The 16,621-nt window shown below is 36.1% G+C and overlaps 1 protein-coding gene across 1 annotated transcript; it reads left to right on the forward strand.

The window, feature by feature from the left end:
- Positions 1–216: 216 nt before the first annotated feature.
- Positions 217–16,384, forward strand: PGRMC2 (progesterone receptor membrane component 2). The gene is made up of 3 exons (XM_019749025.2): positions 217–672; positions 12,501–12,656; positions 14,041–16,384. The coding sequence occupies exons 1-3, from the start codon at positions 255–257 to the stop codon at positions 14,136–14,138; spliced, it is 672 nt and encodes a 223-aa protein (XP_019604584.2). The 5' UTR covers positions 217–254; the 3' UTR covers positions 14,139–16,384.
- Positions 16,385–16,621: the final 237 nt, after the last annotated feature.

The following is a 16,621-nucleotide window of genomic DNA, read 5'->3' on the forward strand; positions in this document are numbered from 1 at the left end:
GAGTGGAGAAGATCGGAGAAGGGAAGTGTGGGGCGAGGTGGGCGGGACGTCGCACGCGAGCGCGGCCAGCCAAAGAAGGGAGGGGGAGGGAGAGATCCTAGACAACGTTACCCCGTCAACACCCAATCGGGAGCCAGCCTGACCCCGCCCCCTACCCCCACGTTATTGGTTGGTGGCCCCAAGGTGGGCGGAGCTGGACGTGGGTTGGGGAGGGCAGGGGGCGGGGAGGAGGAGGAAGGCGCTGGCGGGCAGTGATGGCGGCGGGTGATGGGAACGTGAAGATAGGCACCTTGGGGAGTGGCAGTGAGAGCAGCAGCGACGGCAGCAGCGAGAGCCCGGGCGGCGCCGAAGCGACAGCAGAAGGGGGTGGCTGGGCAGCAGCGGCGTTGACGCTTTTGACGGGGGGCGGGGAGATGCTGCTGAACGTGGCGCTAGTGGCGCTGGTGCTGCTGGGGGCCTACCGGCTGTGGGTGCGCTGGGGGCGACGGGGTCTGGGCGCCGGGACCGGGGCAGGCGAGGAGAACCCCGCCGGCTCTCTGCCTCGCATGAAGAAGCGGGACTTCAGCTTGGAGCAGCTGCGTCAGTACGACGGGTCCCGCACCCCGCGCATCCTGCTCGCGGTCAATGGGAAAGTATTCGACGTGACCAAAGGCAGCAAGTTCTACGGCCCTGGTGAGGAAGAGTTGGGGGGAGGGGGAGGGGAGGACCCCCTGCAGCTCCAGCGCGACCCGCATTTTGATGGGGGGGGTCCTTGGGCACTGTGCTAGTTGGCCCAGCTTTATTGAAGTCTGGACCCCAGCGCCTTGACTGCCGCACCTGGGATGGCCCGCCCCCCACACACCCCCAGCGGCGGGCACCTCTAGCTTTTCCCTTTAAGTCGGGGTCCCAGGGTCGCCCCAGGAAGCGTCGCTCAGCTTTCATCTTAATCCCATCCCATTTCTTCTTGTGCTGAATTTTTCAAAATCTTTTGGTTGTAACCAGTCGTGACTGACCCTCAAGCTTTGCTGAGCTTTCTGATTCCTGGGATTGGTGGGGGCAAGCGGGAGGCTTCTAAAGGAGGGACCTAAAGTTTTATGCCCGTAATTCACAGCTTTTCTTTCTTTACTCTTTTTGCCATTGATCTCGCTTTTCCCACTACTACTCCCCATAAGGCCACGTTTAGGTACACGTAGTCCGAACCCACTAGCCTGTGAAGTCGCGGCATATAAGCAACACCTCATACTTTTTTAAAAAACCAGTTTTAGTATAAAGATGCTTCCCAAAATTAACAATGTATGTGGGATGAGGACAGACAAGAATGCAGATCTTAAGAAAGACTGGCACGGGTATTCGCCCTGAGTTTTGGGGGTGGAGCTCATATACCCAGCTGGCGTGCCTGTCTGCTTGTGCCTGTCTGCTTCTCTTTTTTTCCTTTTTTTTCTTTTCTTTTTTCTTTGCTTCTTTTTTTTCTTTTTTTCTTTCTCTGTTTCTCTCCTTCTTTCCTTCTTTCATCCTTTCTTCTTTCTCTTCTTCCTTCTTTTCTGTCTTTCTTTTGTAGGCAAGTATTCAAATACACGTTGATAAATAATAGTGTTTTCACTGAGAATAAAACTTTAAAAAGCTATAAATTCATATCCGCATGTACTAGTTCTGCAAGATTTTTAGAACTGCTTTCACAAAACCCTTCTTTTATATTGTAGTTATGGCATACATTTCAGATTATGCTAACACTATAGTTCAGACTCATGGATCCTGTTGGTATACCATAAAATTGAGCAACACTGTACATCCTGGTTGTGTAGTAATGCTAAGTTTTTAAAAACTGACTACAATTAGAAATAAGTAATAAAATTAGGGACCTACCATGACTTTTTCAAAGAGTACATCCAAGTCTTCAAGGTAAGGGGTTGGTCAAGTCTTTAAAACAAGTTGGTTTCCTCTTTGATTTAATCTGTTAGTGTATGAGATTTATTGACATTTGCAAACAAATACTTCTGATTTCAGTGCTTGGTGGCTGGAAGATAGTTTAGAAGAGCTTTGTTGTATTTGTTAATTGGAATAGAGATAAGAAATTGGAGATTTTACTTATTGAAGTATTTATTTTAATTGCTTATATTTTTGTATGTCTACATTCAACATAAGTTATAGGTAGCTTATAAAGTATTTACTTTCAATTATATGAATATGAAAAATAGATGGCTGCCTATTTATATCAGCTGAAATGGTTAATACATTTTTTGTGTACTTAACAGTATGTGAGATGAGAATAGGGCCAAAGTACAGTATTTAAATGCGCAGACGAAATTAAATACAGTACATGTATTTTATTTTATTTTTTTAGTCAGGATTTACACAGTATTTTGTACCTAAAGTTTTTTCCCCATTGATATTAAAAATGTGTGTTCAGTAATTAGAAATTGTGTGCAGGTTTAAATTTTTCATGCAGACCTACCCAACTAAAAGATCTGTTTTTGTCACCCCTATCAAAACTGACAGTGAAGCAAAGTTTTCGTGTGAAGAGGCATATTTGTCCTCACACGTTATGCCTTGCCACTATCTGAAAATAGCTAGGAGAGACAGTCATAGACACAGTTTGGCAGCCTCCATTGGCAAATGTTCAGCAACAGAAATTAAAAATGAAGATAAGAGTCATAGGTATAATGTAGATAGCCTTTGTGTGCCTGAACAGTAAGGGGGATCCTCAGATAATGAAGAGAAGTCAGTTTTAGGTTAGCTTCCACCAGTTCCCAGGTCCGGATAACAGCCGAAGAGTGACAGTCAGTTATTTTATTCTAGGTAATTATCGATGAACAACCTAATAGAAATATTTGGAATGTTTTATTATTGAAAGGTACCTTAAAGGTAGATGGATCATCTTATGGGCTTGGAATATGTAAAAGATGTAGCTCTTTCCAAAAGTCTTAAATTCAAATTTCTGGCTATGAAACATACATAAATTCAGTTTTGGTTTTAATTTTTATTTTCATCCTCAAATCAATTAAGCAGAATAATTCAGAAGCAGTAATCCTTATCTGAGAATCTTAGTAGCTTGAAAGAATAAGCCAAGGGAACCAGAAAACCTAGTTTCTATGCCTAGCCAATATCTACTCCCATTTTTCAATAATGGTTTTAGAGTTAAAGATTGTTTTCTGAGGTTTCTTCCTATGTTGAAGATACTTTTTTGGTCATTTTTAAAGTTCAGGTTTTTAAAAAAATAAATATTGACAATTTAGTGGACAAACACATGTTGGCAAGCAGTTGGCATTAACTACATTTGTCAATATTAAATTTAGTAACGGTTCAGGCACTTGGCCAGTATGTGAGGAAAGTGGTTCATCTTAAGAAACAATGAATGTGGGAGGAGAAAAGAGACCAGATTTGTTAGCACCTGCTACATCAGACCCATGAATTGGTCTTCTCCACAGTGCTTCAGTGAGCTAAGTAGGCAGTCCTGTCCTTCAGATAGGCAGTCTAGGTTTTCAGTATTTGGGGGGAATTGGCTTGGGTCACACAGAAAGAACATTCAAACCCAGATATATTTGACCACAAAGGCCATCTACACTAGTTCAGTTAACTGCTTTTTGGGTTAAACTTGTAGAGAATGTTACTGTTGTTTTTTATACCTTCTGGTTCCTGTAAGCATTTAAAGCCTCAAAGAAACACACTTTCATGGCTTTATGTTGTGCTGTCCAGTGCGGTAGCCACAAGTCACATGTAGCTTTTTAAATTTAATTAAATATAATGATAAATTGAGCTTCTCAGTCACACTAGCCTCATACCAGGTGCTCAGTAGCCACGTGGCTACCATATTAGTGCACTCTATAGTATATTTCCACCTATGAAAGTGTTCCCATTTTACAAATATGGAAATAAACTCAGCGAGGTCTTGCCCAAAGTCACATATCTAATAAGTGGCAAAGCTAGAAATCAAACCCAGTGTAACTGGCTTCATATGCCATCCCTTCCCATTGTATCACAACATAATTTCACATGTTTTCAGAAGTAATAGATTAGGAAGACTCAGAAAGATAGTATTTTAAATAATTTGATTTAATACTATTGCAATGGAACTCTACCCAAAACAGTGTTCTTATGTATTTTTTAGGATGGCAAGAAAGTATACAATTTACCTTTCTAATAGTTTACCCACGTTTCTGAAATTTAGGTATTATTGCTTCCCCCTTGTTCCATGTAGAGTATTTTGATACATACCAAAGCTGTTTTCTCCATCTTACCTTTTCAGTTACACTGGAAAGAAAAAGAAGTCATACATAAGTACCCCGTGAGATGTCTAATATTTGGGAGGTCGAAGAACACATGTGCCTTTCAAGTGTTTTCCTTTTTTTTTTTTTTTTTTTTAACTTTGTCTTCACTATGTTCACTTATAGTTTGCAAAATTGCAGTTGAAGCAAGGGTTGCATCATACAGACCAGGTATAACCTGTTCCTTCATGGATGTACTATTGAAACTACCCAGCTCTCATCCTGGCGTCTTGCTTTGACGCCATCTGGGTCTGTTGTGAGGTTTAATGCCCATTCACATCCATTATCTACCAGTAAGATACAAGGATCAACTTAGTTTTCTGATGAACTTTGACAGTCTGCTCAAATGTATACTAGTTTTTCCTACAATACCAACTTGGTTGGCTCCTCTGAGTTCAACATCATTCCACTGTTCTTAAAATTTGAGGGATTGTATTTGTGTTACATACTGTCACAAAGTATAAAGGTATAGCTTAAAGCGTATGAGAATGAGACCAAAAAATGTAATTCAAGCTGGAAGAAAAGAGTAGACTTGGTAACATCTGGAGTTAGCCGCTCACATTCTTTGAATAGTTCCTTCAGCAATCTGTGACAGAGCCCGCCCCTCCCCCCACAGCCTGACAGGCATCACTAAATAACTGCTATACTCTTAGAACCTGCATCCTGTCTCAAGATCTTTAATATAGGATTTCAGCTCCATTTTTAAATACTAACAAGGACTTTCCTGGATTTCATTACAGTGTTATTTAAATAATATGTTGTGAGAAATGAGAGTTAACAGTTTTCAAAAATATATGAGTCCCTACCCACAGAGTTTATGGTTTATTGAGGAAGACAGATAATAAACAAAACATTCAATAATCTGTAATTATTCTATGAAAGAAATGACTAAGATACATAATAGAAGGTAACAAAAGACTTAATGTACAATAGGTGGTTAAGAAACATCTTACTTACATTAGTTTGTCAAGAAAAGGGGGTTGATATTTAAGCAAAAACTGGATCTAGAACTGATCGTGTTATTTAGCAGAGAAAGAAACATCCTTATCATTTTCATTCATTTTCAGCTTGACTTCAGCCTTTGATTTGTAGCCTTTGATTTGTATTACCTCAGTGTTTCTTTTTCCATCCTTTTACTTTCAATCTGTTGTTTTTTTCCCTTATAAATAATCTATAATTGGATTTGTTTCATGAAATCTATTAATAAACAATCTCTTAACATCTTAGTTTAATCAATTTGTATGTTTTGTCATTACTAGTATATTTAGATTTATTTTCTACCATCTTATTTAGTAATTTCTCTTTGTCATACTTTTATTTGCCTCTTTTCCCCATCTTTTTTTCCTTCTCAGATGGATTTTTTAAAATCCCTTTCACTTTTCTCCCCTACTGATTTGGATGCATTCTATTTCTGTTCTGGTGATTTCCTTAAGTTTTTGCTACGGACACTACCCTTCTGAAAAATATAAGAATTTTAGCCAAGCACTTTTGTGTTAATTAGGAAAAACTGTATTTAAGACACTTTAGTGCCATTTGATAGACTATTTCTTAATAAATATACAAAACTACCATGTATGCAAATTGATGGTGTCCTTTGGAGTTAATGTAATACACACAGCCATGGTTAGAAAGTTTTAACTCTTAACCCTCCCCCATCCGATTTTCTACGTATGTTATTGCTATTAGACTCTTAGTTTCACTGTATTTTTTCAAACTCCACCTCCAAATTAGTTAAATTACTATTTCCTTTTTTTCAGTAGTCAGTCCTCACTAAAATTTGCCAAAATAGTTACCATTTTTTCTTTATTCATTGCCATTTCTTACATCTCATTCCTTTGTTCAGGGTTCAGTTTTCATTTTAGTGAGGTACATCCTATAGTTTTTTCATCGGTAGAAAGAATTCTGAGACTATCTTCCCTCAGGAATAATAGTATAGTTTTAGAATATAAAATTATAGGTTGTTATTGTACCTAAAATGTTCAGTGGTATTATTGCTACTACTTCTCTTTAAGTCTACTTTTGGTTTATTTGTCATTCCTTTGATTAATGTGTTTTTTTCCTTTTGGTTGTATAGTAGGTCCTCGAATAACTTTTTCATTTAATGTCATTTCATTATAAAGTTGATAAATTTTGATTACTGGCTGGGGCTACTGTCGGTGTGGAGTTCGCACACTCTCCCAGTGTCTACATAGGTTTTCTCAGGATACTCCGGTTTCCCCCATCCCAAAGACGCGCACATTGGTGAACTGGCCTGTCTACATCGTCCCAGTCTGAGTGAGTGAGTGTGGGTGTGAGTGGCCCTTCGATGGAAGGGTGTCCTGTCCAGGGTGGGTTCCCACCTGGCACCCTGAGCTGCTCATGTAAGCTCTGGCCATCCTCGACCCTGAACTGGAGTAAGTGGTTGAAAAGGAATTCTCTTACTTGTTTGTATTCATCTTTCCTATATGTGTGTATAGCTCACATTTATTTCAGTGTTTCACATTATAAGTGCTTTGGGTCTTTAGAAGTTTGGTGATGTTTTTAGGACCAGAAATATGCCATAGGATGGCCATCTTGTTTCTATTAATTAACTTATGGTAAAACTGGTTTTGTTATACATCGTTTCACTTAAAGTTGCAGTTTCCAAGAACTGTCAAGGACATTAAGTGAGGACTTACTGTAGTTGAGACTTTTTTCCCTATCTTTGGAGTTCTGCTCTTTTACTAGGATTTGTCCAGGTGGGGATTTTATTTATTTATTTATTTTTAAAACATGGCCAGACTCTACTGGAAATCTACACTTGATCTTAGCCAAAAGGCTGAGAAGTGATTCTACTAAAATCTGAGGGTATGTGTCATTCATTCATTTATTTTAGAAAATTTGGACCCATTATCTCTTCAATTATTGCCTCCTCCATTCTTCTTATTCCTTCCTTTGGAACTCTTAATAGATAAACATTAGCTTTTCATTCTGTCCTTAATGTCTCTTAACCTTACCTTATGTCCCATCTCTTAACTTCTTAATAATTTTAAGCAAACATACTATAGTTCTTTAATCTGCTTCTATTATCTTATTCTTGGGGTGCCAGTTCTCATATCTATTATATGTGCTCACTCTTCCACGATGGTTTGTTTCTTCATATAGTTTATAATTTTCATTGCAAACTTACCTTCAGCAATTACTGACTTTTTGTTTCTTGGGGTATTTTTTGTGATATTCCAGGAGCTGAGCCCTGCGTTGTGGAAGTCTTCCTGTAGAGTGATTTGGGGTACATTTCAATAGGGCCTAATGGAAGATAAAACACTATTTTTGTTGGGTAATACATGCTCAAGATAGAACATTTAAAAGGACAGGTAGTAAAAAATAAGTCTCCCTCCCACAATCCAGCCATCATATTCCCCCTTCCTAGAGGTGAGGAACCAGTGTGAGTATTGTTCCAGAGCTTTCTCTGCAAGTGCAAGCACGTGGATATGTACTTTTCTTCCCCACACTAACGTGTAAAACCATTAACAATATTTTCATATCTTGAAGGCCTTTCATATCAATATAAAGCCATCTCATTCTTTTGAATATATACATAATCTACTATATGAATGTATCATAAATTAACAGTATTATTAGTGATCATTTAAATTCTTCTCAATCTAGTCTTACTGCATGGTGCTGCTGTATTCATGTATATGTCATTTTATGCATGTGAGTAAAGTTACAATTATCTGTAAATTCCTACAAGTAAAATTACTGAGTTTTAGGGTATGGCCGTTTTTTATTTGGGTACTTATTTCTAACTTGCCCTCCGGAGAAGTTGGACCATTTACACTTCATGAAAATACCTATTTTTCACCTCCTTGCTAAAAATATACTAAACTTCTTGGTCTTTGTAAGTCTGAGAAGATCAAATGGTATCTCAATATTTTTGTAATTCAAATTTGTCTTTTTCTTAGAGAGGTTGGACATCTTGAAAAATTTCCGTCTTTTATGTTTTCTTTCCTGCAGATTATCTGTTCATATATTCTTTGCCACAGTTTTTCTTTCATAATACTGGTCTCACAGATTTTAGGTGTTCTTTAAAAAGTAAATCAGCCTTTGCTACAAATATTTTTCCTGGTTTGTTTGCCTTTTTACTTTTTTTTATGGTGTTTTATAAACCACATAGAAATTTTTGGTGTTATTTATTCAAATTTATCTTCTTTTTGTGGCTGCTAAGTTTTGTATCAGACTTAAAGACTTTTTGCACTTAAAGATAATTTTTTATAATCTGTAGTCTCTAATACTTTTATGGTTTTAGCTTTTTAGTTACATTTGTAATTTATTTTAAGGAATCTAGCTTTTGTGAAATAAGGATCCAACTTTTTTTTGGTCTTTTTTATAGAAGGCTATTTAGTTATCTCAACACCATTTATACTTTTTTCCTCCAACACTTGCAGTATTATTACCTTTACTGTTACTAAATTCCAATAGATAATATTTAAGTCTATGCTATTTTTTTCACCTTAGAATTCTCATTCTACAGGGACTATATAAACTGTTTAGTTACCAAACTGTTGGCATCAGACACATACAGGTTTGTTACGTAAGGGGGTAGTAGAATGGAGAAATGTACTCAGATCTCAAACCTTGCTTCCTCTGAGCAACCTATCCAATTCCAACTCTAGTTGTTAATCTTATGTTTTTTATGGTCTTAAGGAAAAAGTAAAGAAAACTTACCCAAACACCTTTTCAAAAGTTAAATGTTTCCTGTGGGAAATAAAACTTGTGGAGAAGACTTAAAGTTTAGACAGTGAGGAAATATGTTAGTCACTGAATCATTTTATGTTTAAGAGTTAATAAAATATTTTGTCTAGAATTAGGCTTGGATTATTATTAATAATAGTAATCCTACTGACCTTTCACTCTTACTAAGTCAGCCATATAAAACCAAAAAAAGAACGTTTTGTGAAGTTTTGTTATTACATTCATTCAATGTTAAGGCCTCTTTAGGGAAGTTGGCAGAGAATTTTACTAAATAATGCATTGGTATAGATTAATATGTTCAAAGGTGGAGGGTTTTCTAATTGTTATTTTTATAATACTCATCTTTTCTTCTCTCCTTTTTACCATTTAGATGTATTTTATGGTTTATATCCTGAAGTACCCTGAAGTAGATTGATTTGCAGGCCAGAGAGGGAAATATTGTAACAAAATACTGTGAAAAGCTGTTGACAGCTTTTTTGTTAATTCTCTTCCATTTTGGTTTAACAACTATTCTTAAATACCCATTGCCATTAAATTTTGTAATTAGTGAAATGCTCCAGTTTTAAGGGTTGTCATTCCATCTTTGGGTTTATGAGTCCTCTCTGTTTTTTCGAGGTGTACTACTGTATTTGGGGTAGCTGGAAAGGTGGAAGCAGTACTCCCCAGTTCTGTCATTAATTTTTAGGCAAGTCACTGCCTCTGTTCCTGTTCATCTGCCAGTTTGGGGGGGGGGAGGGTGCACTGCAGAACTTGCCCCTTCCACTTTGCAAGATTGTGAGAAAGAAAAGTAAGACTGCTAGAAAATTCTTTAAAAAGTTGAAACTATCATTTTACATTTGTAGGTTTTTATAGCCCTGATCAGTTTCCTTTTCCTTTTGTGTGTTTGACTTATCACTATTTTAAGTTTGTAAGCATTGATCCAGTCACTATTGAGACGCTATAAAATGTTTATAGACTTTTTGGCTGTTGTTTTTTCTCAAGGAAAAAGAAACAAACAAAAGCTAGCTCAGTATATATATGGCCTCCATGTCCTGAAAACAGCCATTGCTACAAAGCATGTGCAGTTATGCAAAAAAATAAGACACTACTTTCAGGTGGGCTACTCCTGTTTTGCCCAGGGACTGTTCTTGCTTAGTTTGAAAAATTAACATTTCTCTACAATAATTAACTCCAATTTAATGAATTTGAGATTTTACTCTAAAAAATAGAAAAAATATTGAATTTCTTCTTCTTAAATGCCTAATATCCTTTGAATGTCAGTTAAGATAATGGGCAAAGTTTGAAAGTTATAAATATCGGCCAATTGTAAAGTGTTCCATTTTCTTATATAGAAGATCAATTTAAAAGTATAAAACGGTAGCCTGAGTTTATATTAATAGACTGATTAAATATAGTTATGTCCATTCAGTGGGAAAATATATAACCATTAAGTAATTGTGATAATCAACTAATATAAGTAACAATATGGAAAATATTTAAGAATGGGAAAAGCAGGATAAAAAATATAGTACTTTACTGGAAGTATCATATATTTTCATATTAAAGTATCAATAACTAATAATGCTACTTTTAAAAAATTACTGCTAATGCCACTTCTGGTTGCATACAGTAACCTTTTCAGAAAATGAATTTCTTATATTCGATGAACTTGATGGTGCAATGCTTTCTGTAATTCAAGTTAATATTAATGTTTAGATTTCTGTCTAAGTAAAATTTTGAATTCTACTCTTAAAGGTACAGATACTTTACTGACACATAACCTTTAATCTCCTAAAGGCTTTAAGTATGAACATGGATATAATCATTCTGCTAACTTAAAAGTCAAGGAATTTCCAGTGTTTTCTCCTTCTCATTAGAAAGTACTTTACTCTGTTAACTGGACAATAGCTCTCTTACCACTCTATTGCTCAGTTAAGCCAGTGATTCTGGTTTTAAAATTATTTTCTCTAAATTACCTTTGTCATGTATGGGTAACTTTCAGACTCCGGAAAGAAATTGTTTTTTTTGGTAAAATTACATATTTTGGAAATATTATTGGCACATAATTCTTAAAACAACATTTTAAACAGAAAAATCTATGTGCTCTGCAGCCTAAGATGAAGACAGAATTAACTCTTAATTGATTTTTATTATAAAAATCACTTTTTCAATAGCCAGACTTTACCAAATATGTGAAGTAAAAATTTCCCCTCCATTCCCCAGAAATACTGCCACTGTTAAGTGTTTGATCTGTATTCTTCCTGGTGTTTTTCATGCATATTCAGAGTGTAAAATGTGCATTTGTATATTCTTTAATTCAGAGTAAATCATACTCTGTGTATATGTGGTATGTGTATGTACATATATACTCTTGTGAATTGCCTTTTTCAGTTACTGTGTCATAGACTTCTTTCCATGTCTCTACATAGAGTTACATTATCTTCTTTAATAGCTGTAGATTATCCCATTAATGTACTATAATTTAATCAATTTCTTGATCTAGAAAATAAGGCTGTTTCAGTTTTGTTTATTAGTACACGTTTTAAACAACTGAAGTATCTTTTTAATCTATATTTAGATGGATATTTTGCTTACCATAAGTGAAATGTGTTTAAAGTAATAGGTCAAAATCTAGAATTTCTCTTTATTTGGAATTGCAGCTGATTCATTTGGAAGAAATTCATCATGTTCCTACTTCATGCCAGGCATTGTTAGGCATTGAGGATACAGGGATGAGTAAGACAGTTGCTGCTCTCAAGGGCAAGCTTTGGGAATGGCTCATTTTTGTCAGTGTATAACCTCCGTAGAGAGGGTGGTTTCTAATTCCTTGGACAAAATGCTAATAATTGTGTCAGTCAGAAGAACTGAGTAGTTTATACCACTTCTCCTGTTTCCCACATGAAAACCATTTTCTTTAATGACTTTTCATAGTTTAATTTTGAGTATGTCATGGTAATCACATGATACTTATTTTAAAAATGGGTCATATTTCTGATCAGACCATGTATTCAGCAGATTTGCTGCACATTTACATGCGCTGGGCACTGAAGCAATCACTGGGGGACACAGCGAGTCAATCTCTGCTCTCAGAAACGTGTAGCCTACATTGAGTAGGAGAAAGAAAAATGTTTTAGATCCATAATTCACTTGTATGTATCTTTGCATCCAGTGGATGTCCTGTTGATTATTTTTAGATGCCACAATTGATTAACAGCAATCAGGAAAGCATTATTTTCCCTCAAGCACACTGGCTTCCATCCCTACCTGCTTTAAAGTTTCCTATTCTCCCTAATATCTCACAGTCTTCATCTTTGAATATAAGTTTTGGGGTATCTGAAATAATTTAAATTTAAGGTTTAAATGTTCATTGAAAAGGTTTACTTTGGTCAAAAGGCAGATTTCCAAGAAATTTCTTCTCATTATCCCATCTAGTATCTGTGCATATTTTGAAATAAGGCTGTGTACCAAATATGAGTCAGTGTGAAGTTTCTGTTATTTGACTTTTGCATTTGAGACAATCTAAAATAATCTTAGATAATCTAAATAATTTCCTTTTTTTCCCCCCAGCGGGTCCATACGGAATATTTGCTGGTAGGGACGCCTCCAGAGGACTGGCGACATTTTGCCTAGATAAAGACGCACTTAGAGATGAATATGATGATCTCTCAGATTTGAATGCTGTACAGATGGAGAGTGTTCGAGAATGGGAAATGCAGTTTAAAGGTACCTTCATGTTGCTGGGTTCTTTGGAAATACTAAATTTATGGCCAAAAAGTGTATACTATTTCACATTCTTTAAGAGTCTAAGGATGTTGTATGTTTTCATTGTCATCATTTCATGATAAACATAGCTAAATAGCAATTTGATTATTACATGTGATTTATAAAATCCATATTTAAAAATTGACTTGTTCCAAATGTAAGTCTAACAAAAATTTTGACACCTTTAGTCATATAAGGCTTGTTTATTAAGATATAGTTTTTTTTATAATATAGGCTTTTATTTAAAACTGAACTAATTACTGATACTACTGATAATAATAGTATAATGGTAATTCTAAATGATTTTATTGATCTCACCCTTGAACCATAAAGAAAAAATATCATTCCCCTTTATGACACCCTCATGACATCAATTATTACCACCTATGTGACACTCTGGACCTGTGTGACCTATGGACCCCTTAGGACAGTTCTTCTGGCACTTGTACTGGTTCTGTTGTATAAAGCTCTTCCTATCTTATCCTCTTGTCTCGTCAGTTAATTCAGTTAACCTAGGTTCAAATTCCTGACCAAGAAATGACTAAACAGGTAGTGAACATAGCAATGTTCTAAATTAAATACCTGGAATATAAAAACAAGCAGTGCAACAGAGATCTAAAAAAGAGATGATAGAAGAAAGAATAATAGTGTGACAGGAGCCACAAACTGAGACCTCAAAGAACACAGGATGCTAGGTAACAAATGAGTTTTCATCTCATTTGGTTTATTTTCTTGGGGACTACTAGCATATGTCACATTTTCTCCCCAAGAATATTTCCTGGTTGGATCTACTTACCATGTAATTTTCCAACTCATGTACTTTTCTCTCCCTTCCTCAACCCCAAGAAAGTCACCATTTCCTTTTTTATTCTATTCTCTAGTCCAAACTATTAATGCTACATTTTATTTCATCTCAGTTCTGTATGTCAAAAAAACAACAACAAAACTATTCAGACTCTCAGTGCATATCAGTTAGTGTCAGACTCTGTGTCCCCAGACCTAACCCAAGAGCCTGGGATGGGCAGCTCTGAAATGGGTCCTGGACGTGCGTAGTTTTTTTATAAGCTCTCTAAGTGATTCTGATGCAGAGTCTTTGATTAAGAACTGGTAGTATGGAACAGTGTCCTGCAAAGCGCAATTCCCAAGCTTTCTAAATTCCCTAACCCTGGTTTCTTTTGTTCGAGCCTTACTTACATGAGTACAAAGACCAGCCAAGGTGAGCAGTAGGAAAAATTTAGCTTATTCTATATGATTCTAGAAGAAGAAGCAAGCGCCTTCCCTGCTGTGTAACAGAATAGTGAAACAAATTTGATTGCTACTGATTTTCTTTTGATGTATCTTTCAGAAAAATATGATTATGTAGGCAGACTGCTAAAACCAGGCGAAGAACCATCAGAATATACAGATGAAGAAGATACCAAGGACCACAATAAACAGGATTGAACTTTGTAAACAACCAAAGTCAGGGGCCTTCAGAACTGCAATTCTTACTCCCTTTCACAGAATGTCTAGAGTCTTTGGGTTTGGTTCACCTGCTGCAAAAAAATCATTCAACAGATTGTGTACAAGCTAAATGAGTCTCACTATGAAGATTTGAATACTAGACATTCTTTATGCTGCCAAACTCATTTGTTGCAGTTGTTTGTAATGTCTGGTGGGTCTTCATCATCCTGAAAAGAAAGAGACAGGGATTTTTTTTAAAGAGTAAGCAAGTTACGAGGTTACTTTTTCCTTTTTTCTTTTATTTTTCTTTAAATCAAAGACAACCAGATATGTATTTGCTGCTTGAGTGCACACATCTCAGAAACAGCAAGGGATTCCTATTTCATGTGCTCTGCCTTTGTTTTAGCATCGAGGGAGGGAGGAGACCTGGACAGAGAGGTGGGGTTGCACGTTAATTGGAGTAGTTTAGGCTACTGAAACATTAAAATGTGAACTCCCCAACTTTTCTTTTTGGGTTTTGTCAGGAATTAGGGAAAAAAACCTTTATTTCTAACAAATCTTTGGAAATTAGATGGGATTGCAAGTGGATTTAAGTCAAAGCTAAATCCCCAACAGTAAGATCATTTGAAACTAGTTTGCATTCCTTCCCTTCCCCTAGGTCAATTCAATATTACTTGTGCCTTATTTCACTTACATAGACTTGAATTATTTTTAGGGAAAGCCCATATGTGAATTCAGAAGTCACTACAAGCAGCATTAAGACGGAAGTTGGAATATTCTGTTGACCACAAAACCTTGATGTCATTCTGTGTATATAGAATGTAAAAGGAATATTCAGTGTTACTGCCATATATGTTAATATACACAAACTTAATTAGCATTGTAATGGCCAAATGCATTCCCCCATGCTTTTCTCTTCAAAAAAATTGAAAAACAAATCAACAACTCTGTCCCCCAACAGCTGCCTAATTTTAGGAGTCAGACCCTCACAGCTCACTGGTGTGGGTGCATGGGGTTGTAGTATGGATGTCGTATGGGTGTGTTTGAATGTGTGAGAGCGCCTTGGAAGGGACTCTGCAGATACTGTAAATACCAGTACCGTTTTAATAAAGCATGTACAATAAACCAAAAGAAGCTTGAGTTGGACTTTATATACAAACTGTAAGCCAGTGCATTATGATATGGTAGTCAAGATTGTGCATTTGATTCAAGATAAGGGAAAGTCTTGGAAATGAAAAAGCGGACACTGGTTAACCAAGTTGTACACATTGTACCACATTCACTATAACTTTAGGAAGAAATTCCACTTTGTGGAACATTCTCAAGAGATCTGAGATTATTCAGGTAAGAATTGATATATAAAAATGTACATATTTTACTTTATATTTTGATGCCAACTGATTATACTAGAAGTAATAACACTCCAGGTTGTAGTTATTGGGCACAAAACAATAAAGGATAATATACCATTAGGTATTAAATTCTTATATTGTTAGTTTGAAAAAAGCCCTTATATGTCAGTTATTTGATTTCATCGTGACTTCGGTTGCGGACAAGTTATACCAAAAACAACAAATTTAACAAGTCATCAATTTCAAGAAAAAGTTCTGCTTTATAATACATGCAGAAGCCATCAAAGAAAGGGGAACTTTTAACTGAAATAATAAGCTAAAATATGTAAAATACAGCAGGTCCTCAAATAACATCCTTTTGTTCGATGTCGTTTCATTAGGAAGTTGAGGAGGTGCTGTAGAAACTTAACTCTTGTTTGTATCAATCAGCCCCTGGTATGATGGTTTCGGTTATATGTTGTTTCATTTAAAGTTGCAGAATCTGTTGACGATGTTAAGTGAGGACTTACTGTACTACATTCTGTTATATTCAGCCTTGGAATGTTTTGCAGAAAATGATGAACTTCAACCAAATCTTAGCTGAAGACTGGTTGTAAAGAGTGTTAGTAAATGCTTTGTGTTTTTATGTAAAATATTTTAAATTTGTTAAAGTACATGTCCTCTGTGTTAAACTGATATATATGTGTGTATATATATATATATATATATATATATATATATATATATATATATTATACATATATATGAATCATTTGAGCCTAAAGTTCAGAAATAAATCTACACTTGTGAATAGAGAAACCCTACATATTCATTCAGTAAAAAATTATACAATATGTTTAGAAAAATGAGTAATTTCGTGTTTTGGACTTGAAATAAACTGTTCTAGAGACAATTCCTCAATTTCAGTTGAGTGTTTCTCATTCTCAGGCAGTTTGTTGTGCAAAGCTTGAATAAGGAGACAAGAGCTGTGGTATTACTGTTGTTTTCCCCCTTAGACATTATTTCCTTAACTTGCCTGATTATTGGAACCACTTGAGGTACTAAAAATACAAATTCTTGGTCCCCAGTCCACACCTACCACCCACTGAGCTAAAATTGAAAGAGAATGGATCTCAGACTCTGTAAGAAGTG

The sequence above is a fragment of the Rhinolophus sinicus genome, linkage group LG07, assembly GCF_036562045.2.
Source record: "Rhinolophus sinicus isolate RSC01 linkage group LG07, ASM3656204v1, whole genome shotgun sequence".
Taxonomy (NCBI): Eukaryota; Metazoa; Chordata; class Mammalia; order Chiroptera; family Rhinolophidae; genus Rhinolophus; species Rhinolophus sinicus.